General features: G+C 47.1%; 1 protein-coding gene across 5 annotated transcripts in view; it reads left to right on the forward strand.

Moving 5' to 3' along the window:
• LOC144791618 (dehydrogenase/reductase SDR family member 4-like) overlaps positions 1–24,030 on the forward strand; it is a 379,701-nt gene that overhangs the window by 287,651 nt on the left and 68,020 nt on the right. For all 5 annotated transcript variants that reach the window (XM_078666343.1, XM_078666346.1, XM_078666345.1 and 2 more), the window contains exon 4: positions 1,859–2,036. In XM_078666343.1, the coding sequence (XP_078522469.1) occupies positions 1,859–2,036 (178 nt within the window). The remainder of the gene's footprint in view (positions 1–1,858; positions 2,037–24,030) is intronic.

Here is a 24,030-nt window from a genome sequence, read left to right on the forward strand (position 1 = left end):
TTTTCCAGATGACCCAGTTATACTCAAGAAAGGTCATACCTGGGAAACCATCACTAGAGCGGGCAACTTGCTATTGGCTTAATTGTGCTCGAGTGACAGGTGGCACTTGCCAACTGAGATTTCACGACCAAGGTATCACCCTCTGGGGAGACAAAACTGAAATTTGTGTTTCAATGCCATATGCCCATTTTGAGCCATTACATTGAGGAGGTGAAGTGAGTCCACATTGGAGTGATCTAAAGTGACAGCTGCCAAAAGCAGTTCATCAACATATTGTTCCAAAGTAGACCCACCAGGAAAGACCAAAATGTCCAATTCGTTTTAAAGCTTGTGACCGATTGATGGAGACTCCATAAATCCTGTGGGAGCCTTTGAAAAGAAAGTTGGGACCCTTCGAATGGGAACTCGAAGAAGAACTGACTCTCCTTGTGTATGGAGATGGAGAAGAAGACAAAGCAAAGGTCCACCATGGTAAACCATTTGGTGTTTGCTGGGGTTACAAATTATGATAGGATCTTCTTGTAGGAAGAATGGAAGAAGACTTTGGTAAATTGATACAACTAACACCATCAAGAGCTGACTCTGCTATTTTCTAAATGAGGCTGCACCGTGCTTGAACTATTCAGTTGAAATGTGCCATGTAGTGCAAAGTGTAACTTGCTACAGACTTGTTTAAAATGCATGCCAGGGTGCAATAATACCAAGATTTTAGTGGACTTAAAGTTGGCTCAAAAAACAAAATATCAATTGATTAGGAAGATGTGACAGCACACTTCAAAGGTACGCATGGGCACTGGCATTTTCATAGTACATGGATATGCATTAGGGCACATATGCAAGGAAATTCATTTCCTCAGAAGGTATGTTTAGTGAATGGCCCACTAAATGGAGAAACATGTGAAGTCATACCTTGCATCACACTTAATATTCCCCAATACGGAATCATTATCTTGCAACTACATGGGAATGGTTGGTCTGCTGGCTATTGAAGTTGTCATTTCTGGTGAGAATGTACCACCTCACCATTACCATACAACTTGTGTTTGTCCCAAACGTTCAAAGAGAAAATTGTTAACTGAGGTGTAACTCTACACTCTATCGAACACACACCATAATATTGTGATTTTTTTTGTTTCTTTTCTTGGCTCATCACTTTAAAGTTGTCATGTGTATGTGCTGCTTGAGGACTAAACTCACATTTTTTCAGAAAGAAGCCTATTGCTTTAGTTTTAGCTGCCAAACAGTAGTCTGGGACTCCTCTTGAAACCAGTGCTTACAATAGGGTTACTTAACTTTGCCACATCTCATTTTCTCTTCCCCCTCTACTTGGAATCCAGGTTTTCGCAAACATCATGCTAACTAATGCACTCACAGTACAACAAGCTATTCAGCAAGGCTTAAGGAGAGAGGAGTTAAACATTGTTCGAGCCAAGCATCTTTCTTTCTGAAGTCATTTCAACAATTAACATCTCTCTCTCCTGTCAGTCACTTTAGATAGGCACACAGTAACCAAAGAGTCAAGCTCAGATACAACATGAAGCAAAACTGGGAATGTAAGCACCTAACCAGAAGTCTATCTGCAGGGGAGAAAACTTAGTTGGATTGCACCACATTGACGCTTGCACAAGTCAAAAAGAAAATGTCTTTCATATTCGTAAATTGATGATAAATATGCATCAACATGACCCTACTACAGACAATATTGATACCCATAAGCAGGGTTCTTTGCTACTATACCATACTAAATGAATATGCCTTTGTCTATAGAGTGGCTACCGGAAAAGCTAGCATAGAAAGAGCTCCACTAATAAATCCTGCTCTACTATTAACAGTTTGTTTAACTCTTGTTCTCTTGCAGGATTGGGTTTGCCATCGCCAGACGCCTGGCACAACAGGGCGCCCACGTGGTCCTAAGCAGCCGGGAGCAGAAGAACGTTGACAAAGCAGTCCAAGAGCTCATGTCAGAGAATCTGTCTGTGTCAGGGACTGTCTGCAGTGTCACAAACAAAGACCACAGGAACAACCTTATGGAAATGGTGAGTGGAAACTTCAAAAACTCTATAGAACCCAAAAGAGACCATGAATGGTTCCCTCTTGAAGAGAGAGGAGAACTAAATTCAGAGTTCTAGGCTGCTTTTTGGCTTAGGTGATTTCTGAAAGGTTGAGATGCAGAATACTATTGAAAGATAGTTTTTTAGTTTATTTGCATTTCATAAATGTAAGAATGAAATCAACAGGTTTTAAAGCAAGGATCCTTTAGAGGCAAACACAAGTCTGAAAACAGTGCGAAATTATGTGTGTCTTACAATGTCTGTTGAAAAGTAATACTTTAATTGCACATTGTGTCACATCAGCCTGATTAAAAAAAATCAAAAGAGGAAAAGGAAAATGTGCAGCTTTTTGGTGGTACCACCCGAAACAAGGCCACTAGGCAGAAGAATGGATAAATTATGAAGGGTAATTAAACTGCCTCAAATAACACTTGAGTTACACAAATCGGAGACTGCATAGTTGAATTCAAACTAATAAAGTAAATACTGGAAACCTGCACAAGGAAATCCCTGAACTAATAAATCTCACATTTATTATGGAGGTGATGTAGCACTTTTTTCCCTAATATTAGCCCAAAGCACTACTGATGACCCGTGCGAAATGTTAATCCCTAAGGATTTTGTTGCTCCACATAAAGTTTGGTCAACATGTAAATCAAATATCAAATATTTCAGAATTAAATGTGAAGGATGTTATGCCTCACAATAAAGACTGACATGTAATATAAAGGAAAACATGAAGATTTATTGAAAAACTAGCAGCCCGTCCCGACGTTGTCCGGGTATGAAATAGAATGTGTGTAATGTGTGTATTTGGCAAGGGCAATTTATTTTAAAATCTCGCGGTAGACAACATTTTTGTTTCATTAGAATAGGGACGGAGAAGGGCCAGCTGCAGCCCTGGTTGATGTTAGCAGGCGCGTGTAATTGGTGTAGTGATCCGCGCCTGAGCCCGGTTACAGCCCTGGTTGATGTTAGCAGGCGCGTGTAATGTCGTTGAATGAGAGAGTTATCAGCCGCGGGTAAATCCGTTTAATGAGAGAGTTCAGTGACAGCGAGTAGGAGAGGCTGCAGTAATTGTCCCTGCAGACACGCTTCTTTGCGTGTTCCCCCGCTTGAGGCACAGATGCAGGCCTGTTTGATGTTAGCAGGCGCTTGTTCCCCTGCTTGAGGCCCAGCTGCAGCCCTGGTTGATGTTATCAGGCGCGTGTAATTAGTGTACTGATCCGCCCCCTGAGCCCGGCTAGAGCCCTGGTTGATGGTAGCAGGTGCGTCTAATTTTGTTGAATGAGAGAGTTCAGTAACAGCGCGCAGGAGAGGCTGTAGTAATGTTACTTACCAGGCCTCCAGCTGAGCGCGTTTGTCATGCCCCCAGCACACGGCCACAGCAGACGATCTTCTGATTAATGTACGAACCACATGGCATGAAGTGCGGAACGTACCACACGCCCCCAGCGTTTCTCACGCCCCCAGCGTGCCCCTTGATGCGGCGCGATTACGTTCACATGGCATGAAGGCCGGACACACGCCCCCAGCGTTTCTCACGCCCCAAGTGTGCTCCTTGATGCTGCGCACAAACGTAATTGGGGCTTGTATGTACGACTCACATGGCATGAAGGGCGGACAGACGCCCCCAGTGTTTGTCACGCCCCCAGCGTTGGTCATGCCCCAGCACACGCCCACAGCCCACGATGTGATGGCCGTACCACACGCACCCAGCGTTAGTCACGCCCCCAGCCCACGCCCACAGCACAATGCAGACACGCCCACAAGGAACTACTTTGCTGGCACAGTTCTTTTACCTTTTAAATGTATATGGTGTCCTACGGTACAATTGTATGTCTTGCACTGTATGATTGTGATGAACACCACTGTTTCTTGAAAAGTTAATGAAAACAATTAAAAAAAAAAGTGTATATGGTGGCCGTCTGCATAGCCTATGTCCTTTTGCTGCAACTGCCCTTTCCAATGCTGTATTGGGTGTTGTGATTGTTGTAGTGGTTACTGAGATTACCCGCCTCAAAGGTTTGGGCTCTCTCTTTATAATATTAGTATGGATTAAAGGCAGAGAGTAAGTCAGTCATCTTTCATATAAAAGCTTGAAGGTCAGAATAATATGCAATGTATGAAATAGCCACCACATTATAATTCAACCCAAGTAAATAAGTCATAAATCATAGGTCAGATCAAAAGAGTGTCGCCTTCTAATGATATGGGGAAATTGAGGCCAATGTCCTCTGGTTAAGGCTCATTTTATAGGTTGAAGTACAATAAGATTCATCCGCTTGGTGTGACTGTGCAAAGGTATGGCATAAAGTAAGAAGAATACTGCTTAAAATCACATTTGTCAGCACTAATCCACAGATTCATACAATATAGCTCCCATCCTTGGTGGTCCTGTGACATCTCAATAGTTAGAACAAATAACTACAAATCAAGGTTAAGTTCTCATGAGAATCACACATTTGACCCACATGTTAAAGCACCTTCCTATGCATGAAAAATCAGAAATGCAGACATTTAAGCACACGAGCCCACTCAAAAACTGATATCTAGGCAAACGGAAAAGTTCATGCATTTTACTATAAAATTGTAAAATAAGGTGATGCAGTGTCAATGCTATCAAGTCTTTGAGAAATAGGGCAATACGGAGAAATGTGAAATCAGAAATTAATCTAACTCCCAAGTGGGCAGCAAAATCGGGAGAGTGTTGAACAGCATCCCTAGTAGAACTCCTAATGCTCATCCCTAAAATCGAGGGGTTTTATACATTATTTAACACATATGAAAGTAACAGAACTACTGAATCACTGTGGTGTGAGCGAATCTTTCATTTCATCAGCAAATGAGAGCACAGTAAAATTACACTTTGTATTGCCTTAAGAAGTAAGCACCAACTCACTACTTGAATACTTATTCTGCCCCGTCTATGCTAATGTCATCCAGGGATGCTAGAACAAATGAGATAAATAAACAACAATGTGTTATATAAATGTACAGGGCACAGTGATATGGTGGAAGGACCTTGAAGAAATAGTTGTAGTTCATGACTGAGCCAGGCAAATTTCATGAAAGGATGCATGAACAATAACATTATCAGTGTAAATAAACAAATAATAATCTGCTTAACTTGGTGCTATAGTAAAGACAGGGAATGAGAAGAAGGCATGAGTGACAAAGATGACTTCTGTCTTGGACAAGATGGTGTTTTAGTCTACTTTGAGGCCTAGTGAACAAGGGTCAGGAAATCACACTTCTACATATCATAGATAACTTGTTTCAAAGCCAGTATTATACAAATGTGTGCAAGTGTAATCAAGGTGAAAATACATTCAGAAAATTGTTAATGATGCAAAAAATTATACCCACATTAGAAACACCTTAACATTGCATGGTAGCTGCACAGGCATGTCTATCATGTGTCTCTTCACTTCTGAGAATAAGTAGTGCACTGTTTGATATTCTTCTATTGCACCTCAGCTTTCTAAATTAGCAGTCAATGATCTAGGGTCCACAACCCACTGTGCACTCCAATCTCTGTGAACTCAATGTCAGAGTCCATGCCCTGTAACATTAGAGTTAAACACAAATGCACGACAATGTAATGGTTTGCTGGGCTTTTGATAGAAAGCTTCAGTGTTCATTGGGGACTTACAGCCCATTTGCGTAAGCTCCCCAGAAGAAAGTTACATACTGTGTTCGAAGATCCGTAGCAGCCACCTTAGTATAACAATGTAGTTGCAAGATGGATATTGTTTGTAGTCTTTACTGGTTTCTGAGAGTCACTTTTTTATGGTAGTGATGTACAACTCTCTATGGCCATTTATTTGTGTTTATTTTTGTTTATTTATTTAGCTAGTTCTTTATTTTCTTTCTGTATTTTTATAATTGTTTTTGTAAAAGACATTCATGTGACATAGTGAAAAATTTAAGCATCTGCAATTAGGAAGAGGGGTGGAAAAAGCAGATTAGTGGTCTTAATCAAGATGAAAATGCTCCATGAAAGAGGTGAATCTTTGAATGTCAATAGAATGACAAAAAGCTGCTTTTCTGCCAGAGAGCCAGAGGAGAGTTCCAGAAGGAGGAGGATTATTGCTGCTGGGACTTGTCCCCAATCTATTTGTTTTGGTGTCGAATTTGAGAGAGAGGGCTGGGAGGCCGACATAAAGCTTCGACTTGGAGGGTAGACAGTACAAAGTGAAATGCCAAGTAAGGCAAGACTTTAAAGGGTGGTAAGTTAAATGCTTTGTTTGACAGGTGACCAGTGAAGGGATTTTAGAGCTTGAATAATATGATAAGTGCTTTTCAACTTGAGGAAGTTGGCAAACAGCACAGTTTTGTGCTCATTGTATTTTGATAAGGATTTTGGCTTGAACAGCCTCATTGCACTATTCAATGTAGAATAGAGCCTAGCGGCCACATGCATCATCCCGGCCGTTTGCGACTTCCAAATTGCGAAAAATACCGAATCGCAATTTGGAAGTCGCAAAACGGGATGCATGATTATTTTTTCTTAATATTTGCGATTCGGTAAAATTCGCTTTTTTTGCCGGTTCGCAAATATTATGCGACTTCTAATTTGCAAATTCGCATTTCCCATTGATTCCTATGGGTCAAAAGGCCCATAGGAATCAATGGGAATTGCGAATTTGCAAATTAGAATTCGCATAATGTTGATGCATTCCATGGGTGCAGGGGGGGTCCACAGGACCCCCCCTTGCACCCCTGAAATGTATTTTTAAGTGGATGTTTCACACACACATGTCCTAAGGACATGTGTGTCTGTAACATGTCAGTTTTAAAAATGCATTTTTTTACGTTTTTGAGGATTTTCGCAAATTAACACGAGGCTCAACCTCGTGTTAATTTGCACTTCCAATTTTCAAATTCGCTATTTTTTAGAAAATGATGCATTGCATTTAAGGAATCGCACAAATGCGATTCCTTAAATGCAATCGCATTTTTAAGAAATGCTAAAAATAGCGAATTAAGCACAAAGGTTTGATGCATCCCAAAAACGGATTTTGCATTCGCAAACGGCCGATTTTTCCGAATCGCACCGTTTGCGAATGCAAAACACGTTGATGCATGTGACCGATAGTTACTGTAAACGAGATTTGATCTTGAACTTGTAGATCACACAAATGGACAAATAGATGATTGAAATAATGATCAAAAAGCCATGATATAATAACTTGCAAATCCTGCTTGAGAACAAGCGATGTATTCAAACTCTGGTCCTTGACTTTTTGGGTTGCGTTCAAATGAATGATACCTCCTAATAGCTTTTCATCACTGTAGGAGAGCTACAGATTCACTCTCTTCATTGTTGTAGTGGATGCTCTTATTTGCTTCAATGGAGGATTTAATTTGTATTCTTTAATAATGAACTCTCATTCAGTCTCAGATGTGAGTCCCAGGCTCTCCACACCACTGGAGTCAAGCTATCCAGGTTCAATGAAGGCTGATAGCCAGAAACCGGTCCTTGGATGCTTGATTCCGGTCTGGGAAAGACATGGCTTGGTAGTTCGGACTGGACTGTTCCCATGAGACACAGGGTCAGAGCTGATTTGCATATAGCCAGTGTCTAACCCAGGGTGATGTGGAGTGCAAACAAACAATGGATTTAGGCCCAGATCCTTGTACTGGGGTGAATGTATGACATTGTTCTACATTCTGTCCATCAACTGTGTTTTTTGCAATTTTCACCCCGAGTGGGCTGGGGATGCTCAGACGTGAGTCCCAGGCTCTCCACACCACTGGAGTCAAGCTATCCAGGCTGAATGAAGGCTGATAGCCAGAAACCGGTCCTTGGATGCTTGATTCCGGTCTGGGAAAGACATGGCTTGGTAGTTCGGACTGGACTGTTGCCATTAGGCACAGGGTCAGAGCTGATTTGCATATAGCCAGTGTCTAACCCAGGGTGATGTGGAGTGCAAAAAAAACCGATGGATTTAGGCCCAGATCCTTGTACTGGGGTGAATGTATGACATTGTTCTACATTCTGTCCATCAACTGTGTTTTTTGCAATTTTCACCCCGAGTGGGCTGCTGATGCTCAGACGTGAGTCCCAGGCTCTCCACACCACTGGAGTCAAGCTATCCAGGCTGAATGAAGGCTGATAGCCAGAAACCGGTCCTTGGATGCATGATTCCGGTCTGGGAAAGACATGGCTTGGTAGTTCGGACTGGACTGTTCCCATGAGGTACAGGGTCAGAGCTGATTTGCATATAGCCAGTGTCTAACCCAGGGTGATGTGGAGTGCAAAAAAACGATGGATTTAGGCCCAGATCCTTGTACTGGGGTGAATGTATGACATTGTTCTACATTCTGTCCATCAACTGTGTTTTTTGCAATTTTCACCCCGAGTGGGCTGGGGATGCTCAGACGTGAGTCCCAGGCTCTCCACACCACTGGAGTCAAGCTATCCAGGCTGAATGAAGGCTGATAGCCAGAAACCGGTCCTTGGATGCTTGATTCCGGTCTGGGAAAGACATGGCTTGGTAGTTCGGACTGGACTGTTCCCACGAGGCACAGGGCCAGAGCTGATATGCATATAGCCAGTGTCTAACCCAGGGTGATGTGGAGTGCAAAAAAACGATGGATTTAGGCCCAGATCCTTGTACTGGGGTGAATGTATGACATTGTTCTACATTCTGTCCATCAACTGTGTTTTTTGCAATTTTCACCCCGAGTGGGCTGGGGATGCTCAGACGTGAGTCCCAGGCTCTCCACACCACTGGAGTCAAGCTATTCAGGCTGAATGAAGGCTGATAGCCAGAAACTGGTCCTTGGATGCTTGATTCCGGTCTGGGAAAGACATGGCTTGGTAGTTCGGACTGGACTGTTCCCATGAGGCACAGGGTCAGAGCTGATTTGCATATAGCCAGTGTCTAACCCAGGGTGATGTGGAGTGCAAAAAAAAGATGGATTTAGGCCCAGATCCTTGTACTGGGGTGAATGTATGACATTGTTCTACATTCTGTCCATCAACTGTGTTTTTTGCAATTTTCACCCCGAGTGGGCTGGGGATGCTCAGACGTGAGTCCCAGGCTCTCCACACCAGTGGAGTGAAGCTAGTCAGGCTGAATGAAGGCTGATAGCCAGAAACCGGTCCTTGGATGCTTGATTCCGGTCTGGGAAAGACATGGCTTGGTAGTTCGGACTGGACTGTTCCCATGAGGCACAGGGTCAGAGCTGATTTGCATATAGCCAGTGTCTAACCCAGGGTGATGTGGAGTGCAAAAAAACGATGGATTTAGGCCCAGATCCTTGTACTGTGGTGAATGTATGACATTGTTCTACATTCTGTCCATCAACTGTGTTTTTGCAATTTTCACCCCGAGTGGGCTGGGGATGCTCAGACGTGAGTCCCAGGCTCTCCACACCACTGGAGTCAAGCTATCCAGGCTGAATGAAGGCTGAGAGCCAGAAACCGGTCCTTGGATGCTTGATTCCGGTCTGGGAAAGACATGGCTTGGTAGTTCGGACTGGACTGTTCCCATGAGGCACAGGGTCAGAGCTGATTTGCATATAGCCAGTGTCTAACCCAGGGTGATGTGGAGTGCAAAAAAACGATGGATTTAGGCCCAGATCCTTGTACTGGGGTGAATGTATGACATTGTTCTACATTCTGTCCATCAACTGTGTTTTTTGCAATTTTCACCCCGAGTGGGCTGGGGATGCTCAGACGTGAGTCCCAGGCTCTCCACACCACTGGAGTCAAGCTATCCAGGCAGAATGAAGGCTGATAGCCAGAAACCGGTCCTTGGATGCTTGATTCCGGTCTGGGAAAGACATGGCTTGGTAGTTCGGACTGGACTGTTCCCATGAGGCACAGGGTCAGAGCTGATTTGCATATAGCCAGTGTCTAACCCAGGGTGATGTGGAGTGCAACAAAACGATGGATTTAGGCCCAGATCCTTGTACTGGGGTGAATGTATGACATTGTTCTACATTCTGTCCATCAACTGTGTTTTTTGCAATTTTCACCCCGAGTGGGCTGGGGATGCTCAGACGTGAGTCCCAGGCTCTCCACACCACTGGAGTCAAGCTATCCAGGCTGAATGAAGGCTGATAGCCAGAAACCGGTCCTTGGATGCTTGATTCCGGTCTGGGAAAGACATGGCTTGGTAGTTCGGACTGGACTGTTCCCATGAGGCACAGGGTCAGAGCTGATTTGCATATAGCCAGTGTCTAACCCAGGGTGATGTGGAGTGCAAAAAAACGATGGATTTAGGCCCAGATCCTTGTACTGGGGTGAATGTATGACATTGTTCTACATTCTGTCCATCAACTGTGTTTTTTGCATTTTTCACCCCGAGTGGGCTGGGGATGCTCAGACGTGAGTCCCAGGCTCTCCACACCACTGGAGTCAAGCTATCCAGGCTGAATGAAGGCTGATAGCCAGAAACTGGTCCTTGGATGCTTGATTCCGGTCTGGAAAGACATGGCTTGGTAGTCCGGACTGGACTGTTCCCATGAGGCACAGGGTCAGAGCTGATTTGCATATAGCCAGTGTCTTACCCAGGGTGATGTGGAGTGCAAAAAAACGATGGATTTAGGCCCAGATCCTTGTACTGGGGTGAATGTATGACATTGTTCTACATTCTGTCCATCAACTGTGTTTTTTGCAATTTTCACCCCGAGTGGGCTGGGGATGCTCAGACGTGAGTCCCAGGCTCTCCACACCACTGGAGTCAAGCTATCCAGGCTGAATGAAGGCTGATAGCCAGAAACCGGTCCTTGGATGCTTGATTCCGGTCTGGGAAAGACATGGCTTGGTAGTTCGGAGTGGACTGTTCCCATGAGGCACAGGGTCAGAGCTGATTTGCATATAGCCAGTGTCTAACCCAGGATGATGTGGTGTGCAAAAAAACGATGGATTTAGGCCCAGATCCTTGTACTGGGGTGAATGTATGACATTGTTCTACATTCTGTCCATCAACTGTGTTTTTTGCAATTTTCACCCCGAGTGGGCTGGGGATGCTCAGACGTGAGTCCCAGGCTCTCCACACCACTGGAGTCAAGCTATCCAGGCTGAATGAAGGCTGATAGCCAGAAACCGGTCCTTGGATGCTTGATTCCGGTCTGGGAAAGACATGGCTTGGTAGTTCGGACTGAACTGTTCCCATGAGGCACAGGGTCAGAGCTGATTTGCATATAGCCAGTGTCTAGCCCAGGGTGATGTGGAGTGCAAAAAAACGATGGATTTAGGCCCAGATCCTTTTACTGGGGTGAATGTATGACATTGTTCTACATTCTGTCCATCAACTGTGTTTTTTGCAATTTTCACCCCGAGTGGGCTGGGGATGCTCAGACGTGAGTCCCAGGCTCTCCACACCACTGGAGTCAAGCTATCCAGGCTGAATGAAGCCTGATAGCCAGAAACCGGTCCTTGGATGCTTGATTCCGGTCTGGGAAAGACATGGCTTGGTTAGTTCGGACTGGACTGTTCCCATGAGGCACAGGGTCAGAGCTGATTTGCATATAGCCAGTGTCTAACCCAGGGTGATGTGGAGTGCAAAAAAACTACAGATTTAAGCCCAGATCCTTGAACTGGGGTGAATGTATGACATTGTTCTACATTCTGTCCATCAACTCTGTTTTTTGCAATTTTCACCGCGAGTGGGCTGGGGATGCTCAGACGTGAGTCCCAGGCTCTCCACACCACTGGAGTCAAGCTATCCAGGCTGAATGAAGGCTGATAGCCAGAAACCGGTCCTTGGATGCTTGATTCCGGTCTGGGAAAGACATGGCTTGGTAGTTCGGACTGGACTGTTCCCATGAGGCACAGGGTCAGAGCTGATTTGCATATAGCCAGTGTCTAACCCAGGGTGATGTGGAGTGCAAAAAAACGATGGATTTAGGCCCAGATCCTTGTACTGGGGTGAATGTATGACATTGTTCTACATTCTGTCCATCAACTGTGTTTTTTGCAATTTTCACCCCGAGTGGGCTGGGGATGCTCAGACGTGAGTCCCAGGCTCTCCACACCACTGGAGTCAAGCTATCCAGGCTGAATGAAGGCTGATAGCCAGAAACCGGTCCTTGGATGCTTGATTCCGGTCTGGGAAAGACATGGCTTGGTAGTTCGGACTGGACTGTTCCCATGAGGCACAGGGTCAGAGCTGATTTGCATATAGCCAGTGTCTAACCCAGGGTGATGTGGAGTGCAAAAAAACGATGGATTTAGGCCCAGATCCTTGTACTGGGGTGAATGTATGACATTGTTCTACATTCTGTCCATCAACTGTGTTTTTTGCAATTTTCACCCCGAGTGGGCTGGGGATGCTCAGACGTGAGTCCCAGGCTCTCCACACCACTGGAGTCAAGCTATCCAGGCTGAATGAAGGCTGATAGCCAGAAACCGGTCCTTGAATGCTTGATTCCGGTCTGGGAAAGACATGGCTTGGTAGTTCGGACTGGACTGTTCCCATGAGGCACAGGGTCAGAGCTGATTTGCATATAGCCAGTGTCTAACCCAGGGTGATGTGGAGTGCAAAAAAACGATGGATTTAGGCCCAGATCTTTGTTCTGGGGTGAATGTATGACATTGTTCTACATTCTGTCCATCAACTATGTTTTTAGCAATTTTCACCCCGAGTGGGCTGGGGATGCTCAGACGTGAGTCCCAGGCTCTCCACACCACTGGAGTCAAGCTATCCAGGCTGAATAAAGGCTGATAGCCAGAAACCGGTCCTTGGATGCTTGATTCCGGTCTGGGAAAGACATGGCTTGGTAGTTCGGACTGGACTGTTCCCATGAGGCACAGGGTCAGAGCTGATTTGCATATAGCCAGTGTCTAACCCAGGGTGATGTGGAGTGCAAAAAAAGATGGATTTAGGCCCAGATCCTTGTACTGGGGTGAATGTATGACATTGTTCTACATTCTGTCCATCAACTGTGTTTTTTGCAATTTTCACCCCGAGTGGGCTGGGGATGCTCAGACGTGAGTCCCAGGCTCTTCACACCACTGGAGTCAAGCTATCCAGGCTGAATGAAAGCTGATAGCCAGAAACCGGTCCTTGGATGCTTGATTCCGGTCTGGGAAAGACATGCCTTGGTAGTTCGGACTGAACTGTTCCCATGAGGCACAGGGTCAGAGCTGATTTGCATATAGCCAGTGTCTAGCCCAGGGTGATGTGGAGTGCAAAAAAACGATGGATTTAGGCCCAGATCCTTTTACTGGGGTGAATGTATGACATTGTTCTACATTCTGTCCATCAACTGTGTTTTTTGCAATTTTCACCCCGAGTGGGCTGGGGATGCTCAGACGTGAGTCCCAGTCTCTCCACACCACTGGAGTCAAGCTATCCAGGCTGAATGAAGGCTGATAGCCAGAAACCGGTCCTTGGATGCTTGATTCCGGTCTGGGAAAGACATGGCTTGGTTAGTTCCGACTGGACTGTTCCCATGAGGCACAGGGTCAGAGCTGATTTGCATATAGCCAGTGTCTAACCCAGGGTGATGTGGAGTGCAAAAAAACGACGGATTTAAGCCCAGATCCTTGAACTGGGGTGAATGTATGACATTGTTCTACATTCTGTCCATCAACTGTGTTTTTTGCAATTTTCACCGCGAGTGGGCTGGGGATGCTCAGACGTGAGTCCCAGGCTCTCCACACCACTGGAGTCAAGCTATCCAGGCTGAATGAAGGCTGATAGCCAGAAACCGGTCCTTGGATGCTTGATTCCGGTCTGGGAAAGACATGGCTTGGTAGTTCGGACTGGACTGTTCCCATGAGGCACAGGGTCAGAGCTGATTTGCATATAGCCAGTGTCTAACCCAGGGTGATGTGGAGTGCAAAAAAACGATGGATTTAGGCCCAGATCTTGTACTGGGGTGAATGTATGACATTGTTCTACATTCTGTCCATCAACTGTGTTTTTTGCAATTTTCACCCCGAGTGGGCTGGGGATGCTCAGACGTGAGTCCCAGGCTCTCCACACCACTGGAGTCAAGCTATCCAGGCTGAATGAAGGCTGATAGCCAGAAACCGGTCCTTGGATGCTTGATTCCGGTCTGGGAAAGACATGGCTTGGTAGTTCGGACTGGACTGTTCCCATAAGGCACAGGGTCAGAGCTGATTTGCATATAGCCAGTGTCTAACCCAGGGTGATGTGGAGTGCAAAAAAACGATGGATTTAGGCCCAGATCCTTGTACTGGGGTGAATGTATGACATTGTTCTACATTCTGTCCATCAACTGTGTTTTTTGCAATTTTCACCCCGAGTGGGCTGGGGATGCTCAGACGTGAGTCCCAGGCTCTTCACACCACTGGAGTCAAGCTATCCAGGCTGAATGAAAGCTGATAGCCAGAAACCGGTCCTTGGATGCTTGATTCCGGTCTGGGAAAGACATGCCTTGGTAGTTCGGACTGAACTGTTCCCATGAGGCACAGGGTCAGAGCTGATTTGCATATAGCCAGTGTCTAGCCCAGGGTGATGTGGAGTGCAAAAAAACGATGGATTTAGGCCCAGATCCTTTTACTGGGGTGAATGTATGACATTGTTCTACATTCTGTCCATCAACTGTGTTTTTTGCAATTTTCACCGCGAGTGGGCTGGGGATGCTCAGACGTGAGTCCCAGGCTCTCCACACCACTGGAGTCGAGCTATCAAGGCTGAATGAAGGCTGATAGCCAGAAACCGGTCCTTTGATGCTTGATTCCGGTCTGGGAAAGACATGGCTTGGTAGTTCGGACTGGACTGTTCCCATGAGGCACAGGGTCAGAGCTGATTTGCATATAGCCAGTGTCTAACCCAGGGTGATGTGGAGTGCAAAAAAACGATGGATTTAGGCCCAGATCCTTGTACTGGGGTGACTGTATGACATTGTTCTACATTCTGTCCATCAACTGTGTTTTTTGCAATTTTCACCCCGAGTGGGCTGGGGATGCTCAGACATGAGTCCCAGGCTCTCCACACCACTGGAGTCAAGCTATCCAGACTGAATGAAGGCTGATAGCCAGAAACCGGTCCTTGGATGCTTGATTCCGGTCTGGGAAAGACATGGCTTGGTAGTTCGGACTGGACTGTTCCCATGAGGCACAGGGTCAGAGCTGATTTGCATATAGCCAGTGTCTAACCCAGGGTGATGTGGAGTGCAAAAAAACGATGGATTTAGGCCCAGATCCTTGTACTGGGGTGAATGTATGACATTGTTCTACATTCTGTCCATCAACTGTGTTTTTTGCAATTTTCACCCCGAGTGGGCTGGGGATGCTCAGACGTGAGTCCCAGGCTCTCCACACCACTGGAGTCAAGCTATCCAGGCTGAATGAAGGCTGATAGCCAGAAACCGGTCCTTGGATGCTTGATTCCGGTCTGGGAAAGACATGGCTTGGTAGTTCGGACTGGACTGTTCCCATGAGGCACAGGGTCAGAGCTGATTTGCATATAGCCAGTGTCTAACCCAGGGTGATGTGGAGTGCAAAAAACGATGGATTTAGGCCCAGATCCTTGTACTGGGGTGAATGTATGACATTGTTCTACATTCTGTCCATCAACTGTGTTTTTTGCAATTTTCACCCCGAGTGGGCTGGGGATGCTCAGACGTGAGTCCCAGGCTCTCCACACCACTGGAGTCAAGCTATCCAGGCTGAATGAAGGCTGATAGCCAGAAACCGGTCCTTGGATGCTTGATTCCGGTCTGGGAAAGACATGGCTTGGTAGTTCGGACTGGACTGTTCCCATGAGGCACAGGGTCAGAGCTGATTTGCATATAGCCAGTGTCTAACCCAGGATGATGTGGTGTGCAAAAAAACGATGGATTTAGGCCCAGATCCTTGTACTGGGGTGAATGTATGACATTGTTCTACATTCTGTCCATCAACTGTGTTTTTTGCAATTTTCACCCCGAGTGGGCTGGGGATGCTCAGACGTGAGTCCCAGGCTCTCCACACCACTGGAGTCAAGCTATCCAGGCTGAATGAAGGCTGATAGCCAGAAACCGGTCCTTGGATGCTTGATTCCGGTCTGGGAAAGACATGGCTTGGTAGTTCGGACTGAACTGTTCCCATGAGGCACAGGGTCAGAGCTGATTTGCATATAGCCAGTGTCTAGCCCAGGGTGATGTGGAGTGCAAAAAAACGATGGATTTAGGCCCAGATCCTTTTACTGGGGTGAATGTATGACATTGTTCTACATTCTGTCCATCAACTGTGTTTTTTGCAATTTTCACCCCGAGTGGGCTGGGGATGCTCAGACGTGAGTCCCAGGCTCTCCACACCACTGGAGTCAAGCTATCCAGGCTGAATGAAGCCTGATAGCCAGAAACCGGTCCTTGGATGCTTGATTCCGGTCTGGGAAAGACATGGCTTGGTTAGTTCGGACTGGACTGTTCCCATGAGGCACAGGGTCAGAGCTGATTTGCATATAGCCAGTGTCTAACCCAGGGTGATGTGGAGTGCAAAAAAACTACAGATTTAAGCCCAGATCCTTGAACTGGGGTGAATGTATGACATTGTTCTACATTCTGTCCATCAACTGTGTTTTTTGCAATTTTCACCGCGAGTGGGCTGGGGATGCTCAGACGTGAGTCCCAGGCTCTCCACACCACTGGAGTCAAGCTATCCAGGCTGAATGAAGGCTGATAGCCAGAAACCGGTCCTTGGATGCTTGATTCCGGTCTGGGAAAGACATGGCTTGGTAGTTCGGACTGGACTGTTCCCATGAGGCACAGGGTCAGAGCTGATTTGCATATAGCCAGTGTCTAACCCAGGGTGATGTGGAGTGCAAAAAAACGATGGATTTAGGCCCAGATCCTTGTACTGGGGTGAATGTATGACATTGTTCTACATTCTGTCCATCAACTGTGTTTTTTGCAATTTTCACCCCGAGTGGGCTGGGGATGCTCAGACGTGAGTCCCAGGCTCTCCACACCACTGGAGTCAAGCTATCCAGGCTGAATGAAGGCTGATAGCCAGAAACCGGTCCTTGGATGCTTGATTCCGGTCTGGGAAAGACATGGCTTGGTAGTTCGGACTGGACTGTTCCCATGAGGCACAGGGTCAGAGCTGATTTGCATATAGCCAGTGTCTAACCCAGGGTGATGTGGAGTGCAAAAAAACGATGGATTTAGGCCCAGATCTTTGTTCTGGGGTGAATGTATGACATTGTTCTACATTCTGTCCATCAACTATGTTTTTAGCAATTTTCACCCCGAGTGGGCTGGGGATGCTCAGACGTGAGTCCCAGGCTCTCCACACCACTGGAGTCAAGCTATCCAGGCTGAATAAAGGCTGATAGCCAGAAACCGGTCCTTGGATGCTTGATTCCGGTCTGGGAAAGACATGGCTTGGTAGTTCGGACTGGACTGTTCCCATGAGGCACAGGGTCAGAGCTGATTTGCATATAGCCAGTGTCTAACCCAGGGTGATGTGGAGTGCAAAAAAACGATGGATTTAGGCCCAGATCCTTGTACTGGGGTGAATGTATGACATTGTTCTACATTCTGTCCATCAACTGTGTTTTTTGCAATTTTCACCCCGAGTGGGCTGGGGATGCTCAGACGTGAGTCCCAGGCTCTTCACACCACTGGAGTCAAGCTATCCAGGCTGAATGAAAGCTGATAGCCAGAAACCGGTCCTTGGATGCTTGATTCCGGTCTGGGAAAGACATGCCTTGGTAGTTCGGACTGAACTGTTCCCATGAGGCACAGGGTCAGAGCTGATTTGCATATAGCCAGTGTCTAGCCCAGGGTGATGTGGAGTGCAAAAAAACGATGGATTTAGGCCCAGATCCTTTTACTGGGGTGAATGTATGACATTGTTCTACATTCTGTCCATCAACTGTGTTTTTTGCAATTTTCACCCCGAGTGGGCTGGGGATGCTCAGACGTGAGTCCCAGTCTCTCCACACCACTGGAGTCAAGCTATCCAGGCTGAATGAAGGCTGATAGCCAGAAACCGGTCCTTGGATGCTTGATTCCGGTCTGGGAAAGACATGGCTTGGTTAGTTCCGACTGGACTGTTCCCATGAGGCACAGGGTCAGAGCTGATTTGCATATAGCCAGTGTCTAACCCAGGGTGATGTGGAGTGCAAAAAAACGACGGATTTAAGCCCAGATCCTTGAACTGGGGTGAATGTATGACATTGTTCTACATTCTGTCCATCAACTGTGTTTTTTGCAATTTTCACCGCGAGTGGGCTGGGGATGCTCAGACGTGAGTCCCAGGCTCTCCACACCACTGGAGTCAAGCTATCCAGGCTGAATGAAGGCTGATAGCCAGAAACCGGTCCTTGGATGCTTGATTCCGGTCTGGGAAAGACATGGCTTGGTAGTTCGGACTGGACTGTTCCCATGAGGCACAGGGTCAGAGTTGATTTGCATATAGCCAGTGTCTAACCCAGGGTGATGTGGAGTGCAAAAAAACGATGGATTTAGGCCCAGATCCTTGTACTGGGGTGAATGTATGACATTGTTCTACATTCTGTCCATCAACTGTGTTTTTTGCAATTTTCACCCCGAGTGGGCTGGGGATGCTCAGACGTGAGTCCCAGGCTCTCCACACCACTGGAGTCAAGCTATCCAGGCTGAATGAAGGCTGATAGCCAGAAACCGGTCCTTGGATGCTTGATTCCGGTCTGGGAAAGACATGGCTTGGTAGTTCGGACTGGACTGTTCCCATGAGGCACAGGGTCAGAGCTGATTTGCATATAGCCAGTGTCTAACCCAGGGTGATGTGGAGTGCAAAAAAACGATGGATTTAGGCCCAGATCCTTGTACTGGGGTGAATGTATGACATTGTTCTACATTCTGTCCATCAACTGTGTTTTTTGCAATTTTCACCCCGAGTGGGCTGGGGATGCTCAGATGTGAGTCCCAGGCTCTTCACACCACTGGAGTCAAGCTATCCAGGCTGAATGAAAGCTGATAGCCAGAAACCGGTCCTTGGATGCTTGATTCCGGTCTGGGAAAGACATGCCTTGGTAGTTCGGACTGAACTGTTCCCATGAGGCACAGGGTCAGAGCTGATTTGCATATAGCCAGTGTCTAGCCCAGGGTGATGTGGAGTGCAAAAAAACGATGGATTTAGGCCCAGATCCTTTTACTGGGGTGAATGTATGACATTGTTCTACATTCTGTCCATCAACTGTGTTTTTTGCAATTTTCACCGCGAGTGGGCTGGGGATGCTCAGACGTGAGTCCCAGGCTCTCCACACCACTGGAGTCGAGCTATCAAGGCTGAATGAAGGCTGATAGCCAGAAACCGGTCCTTTGATGCTTGATTCCGGTCTGGGAAAGACATGGCTTGGTAGTTCGGACTGGACTGTTCCCATGAGGCACAGGGTCAGAGCTGATTTGCATATAGCCAGTGTCTAACCCAGGGTGATGTGGAGTGCAAAAAAACGATGGATTTAGGCCCAGATCCTTGTACTGGGGTGAATGTATGACATTGTTCTACATTCTGTCCATCAACTGTGTTTTTTGCAATTTTCACCCCGAGTGGGCTGGGGATGCTCAGACGTGAGTCCCAGGCTCTCCACACCACTGGAGTCAAGCTATCCAGGCTGAATGAAGGCTGATAGCCAGAAACCGGTCCTTGGATGCTTGATTCCGGTCTGGGAAAGACATGGCTTGGTAGTTCGGACTGGACTGTTCCCATGAGGCACAGGGTCAGAGCTGATTTGCATATAGCCAGTGTCTAACCCAGGATGATGTGGAGTGCAAAAAAACGATGGATTTAGGCCCAGATCCTTGTACTGGGGTGAATGTATGACATTGTTCTACATTCTGTCCATCAACTGTGTTTTTTGCAATTTTCACCCCGAGTGGGCTGGGGATGCTCAGACGTGAGTCCCAGGCTCTCCACACCACTGGAGTCAAGCTATCCAGGCTGAATGAAGGCTGATAGCCAGAAACCGGTCCTTGGATGCTTGATTCCGGTCTGGGAAAGACATGGCTTGGTAGTTCGGACTGGACTGTTCCCATGAGGCACAGGGTCAGAGCTGATTTGCATATAGCCAGTGTCTAACCCAGGGTGATGTGGAGTGCAAAAAAACGATGGATTTAGGCCCAGATCCTTGTACTGGGGTGAATGTATGACATTGTTCTACATTCTGTCCATCAACTGTGTTTTTTGCAATTTTCACCCCGAGTGGGCTGGGGATGCTCAGACGTGAGTCCCAGGCTCTCCACACCACTGGAGTCAAGCTATCCAGGCTGAATGAAGGCTGATAGCCAGAAACCGGTCCTTGGATGCTTGATTCCGGTCTGGGAAAGACATGGCTTGGTAGTTCGGACTGGACTGTTCCCATGAGGCACAGGGTCAGAGCTGATTTGCATATAGCCAGTGTCTAACCCAGGGTGATGTGGAGTGCAAAAAGACGATGGATTTAGGCCCAGATCTTTGTTCTGGGGTGAATGTATGACATTGTTCTACATTCTGTCCATCAACTATGTTTTTTGCAATTTTCACCCCGAGTGGGCTGGGGATGCTCAGACGTGAGTCCCAGGCTCTCCACACCACTGGAGTCAAGCTATCCAGGCTGAATAAAGGCTGATAGCCAGAAACCGGTCCTTGGATGCTTGATTCCGGTCTGGGAAAGACATGGCTTGGTAGTTCGGACTGGACTGTTCCCATGAGGCACAGGGTCAGAGCTGATTTGCATATAGCCAGTGTCTAACCCAGGGTGATGTGGAGTGCAAAAAAACGATGGATTTAGGCCCAGATCCTTGTACTGGGGTGAATGTATGACATTGTTCTACATTCTGTCCATCAACTGTGTTTTTTGCAATTTTCACCCCGAGTGGGCTGGGGATGCTCAGACGTGAGTCCCAGGCTCTTCACACCACTGGAGTCAAGCTATCCAGGCTGAATGAAAGCTGATAGCCAGAAACCGGTCCTTGGATGCTTGATTCCGGTCTGGGAAAGACATGCCTTGGTAGTTCGGACTGAACTGTTCCCATGAGGCACAGGGTCAGAGCTGATTTGCATATAGCCAGTGTCTAGCCCAGGGTGATGTGGAGTGCAAAAAAACGATGGATTTAGGCCCAGATCCTTTTACTGGGGTGAATGTATGACATTGTTCTACATTCTGTCCATCAACTGTGTTTTTTGCAATTTTCACCCCGAGTGGGCTGGGGATGCTCAGACGTGAGTCCCAGTCTCTCCACACCACTGGAGTCAAGCTATCCAGGCTGAATGAAGGCTGATAGCCAGAAACCGGTCCTTGGATGCTTGATTCCGGTCTGGGAAAGACATGGCTTGGTTAGTTCCGACTGGACTGTTCCCATGAGGCACAGGGTCAGAGCTGATTTGCATATAGCCAGTGTCTAACCCAGGGTGATGTGGAGTGCAAAAAAACGACGGATTTAAGCCCAGATCCTTGAACTGGGGTGAATGTATGACATTGTTCTACATTCTGTCCATCAACTGTGTTTTTTGCAATTTTCACCGCGAGTGGGCTGGGGATGCTCAGACGTGAGTCCCAGGCTCTCCACACCACTGGAGTCAAGCTATCCAGGCTGAATGAAGGCTGATAGCCAGAAACCGGTCCTTGGATGCTTGATTCCGGTCTGGGAAAGACATGGCTTGGTAGTTCGGACTGGACTGTTCCCATGAGGCACAGGGTCAGAGCTGATTTGCATATAGCCAGTGTCTAACCCAGGGTGATGTGGAGTGCAAAAAAACGATGGATTTAGGCCCAGATCCTTGTACTGGGGTGAATGTATGACATTGTTCTACATTCTGTCCATCAACTGTGTTTTTTGCAATTTTCACCCCGAGTGGGCTGGGGATGCTCAGACGTGAGTCCCAGGCTCTCCACACCACTGGAGTCAAGCTATCCAGGCTGAATGAAGGCTGATAGCCAGAAACCGGTCCTTGGATGCTTGATTCCGGTCTGGGAAAGACATGGCTTGGTAGTTCGGACTGGACTGTTCCCATGAGGCACAGGGTCAGAGCTGATTTGCATATAGCCAGTGTCTAACCCAGGGTGATGTGGAGTGCAAAAAAACGATGGATTTAGGCCCAGATCCTTGTACTGGGGTGAATGTATGACATTGTTCTACATTCTGTCCATCAACTGTGTTTTTTGCAATTTTCACCCCGAGTGGGCTGGGGATGCTCAGATGTGAGTCCCAGGCTCTTCACACCACTGGAGTCAAGCTATCCAGGCTGAATGAAAGCTGATAGCCAGAAACCGGTCCTTGGATGCTTGATTCCGGTCTGGGAAAGACATGCCTTGGTAGTTCGGACTGAACTGTTCCCATGAGGCACAGGGTCAGAGCTGATTTGCATATAGCCAGTGTCTAGCCCAGGGTGATGTGGAGTGCAAAAAAACGATGGATTTAGGCCCAGATCCTTTTACTGGGGTGAATGTATGACATTGTTCTACATTCTGTCCATCAACTGTGTTTTTTGCAATTTTCACCGCGAGTGGGCTGGGGATGCTCAGACGTGAGTCCCAGGCTCTCCACACCACTGGAGTCGAGCTATCAAGGCTGAATGAAGGCTGATAGCCAGAAACCGGTCCTTTGATGCTTGATTCCGGTCTGGGAAAGACATGGCTTGGTAGTTCGGACTGGACTGTTCCCATGAGGCACAGGGTCAGAGCTGATTTGCATATAGCCAGTGTCTAACCCAGGGTGATGTGGAGTGCAAAAAAACGATGGATTTAGGCCCAGATCCTTGTACTGGGGTGAATGTATGACATTGTTCTACATTCTGTCCATCAACTGTGTTTTTTGCAATTTTCACCCCGAGTGGGCTGGGGATGCTCAGACGTGAGTCCCAGGCTCTCCACACCACTGGAGTCAAGCTATCCAGGCTGAATGAAGGCTGATAGCCAGAAACCGGTCCTTGGATGCTTGATTCCGGTCTGGGAAAGACATGGCTTGGTAGTTCGGACTGGACTGTTCCCATGAGGCACAGGGTCAGAGCTGATTTGCATATAGCCAGTGTCTAACCCAGGGTGATGTGGAGTGCAAAAAAACGATGGATTTAGGCCCAGATCCTTGTACTGGGGTGAATGTATGACATTGTTCTACATTCTGTCCATCAACTGTGTTTTTTGCAATTTTCACCCCGAGTGGGCTGGGGATGCTCAGACGTGAGTCCCAGGCTCTCCACACCACTGGAGTCAAGCTATCCAGGCTGAATGAAGGCTGATAGCCAGAAACCGGTCCTTGGATGCTTGATTCCGGTCTGGGAAAGACATGGCTTGGTAGTTCGGACTGGACTGTTCCCATGAGGCACAGGGTCAGAGCTGATTTGCATATAGCCAGTGTCTAACCCAGGGTGATGTGGAGTGCAAAAAAACGATGGATTTAGGCCCAGATCCTTGTACTGGGGTGAATGTATGACATTGTTCTACATTCTGTCCATCAACTGTGTTTTTTGCAATTTTCACCCCGAGTGGGCTGGGGATGCTCAGACGTGAGTCCCAGGCTCTCCACACCACTGGAGTCAAGCTATCCAGGCTGAATGAAGGCTGATAGCCAGAAACCGGTCCTTGGATGCTTGATTCCGGTCTGGGAAAGACATGGCTTGGTAGTTCGGACTGGACTGTTCCCATGAGGCACAGGGTCAGAGCTGATTTGCATATAGCCAGTGTCTAACCCAGGGTGATGTGGAGTGCAAAAAAACGATGGATTTAGGCCCAGATCTTTGTTCTGGGGTGAATGTATGACATTGTTCTACATTCTGTCCATCAACTATGTTTTTTGCAATTTTCACCCCGAGTGGGCTGGGGATGCTCAGACGTGAGTCCCAGGCTCTCCACACCACTGGAGTCAAGCTATCCAGGCTGAATGAAGGCTGATAGCCAGAAACCGGTCCTTGGATGCTTGATTCCGGTCTGGGAAAGACATGCCTTGGTAGTTCGGACTGAACTGTTCCCATGAGGCACAGGGTCAGAGCTGATTTGCATATAGCCAGTGTCTAGCCCAGGGTGATGTGGAGTGCAAAAAAACGATGGATTTAGGCCCAGATCCTTTTACTGGGGTGAATGTATGACATTGTTCTACATTC

The sequence above is a fragment of the Lissotriton helveticus genome, chromosome 11, assembly GCF_964261635.1.
Source record: "Lissotriton helveticus chromosome 11, aLisHel1.1, whole genome shotgun sequence".
Classification (NCBI taxonomy): Eukaryota; Metazoa; Chordata; class Amphibia; order Caudata; family Salamandridae; genus Lissotriton; species Lissotriton helveticus.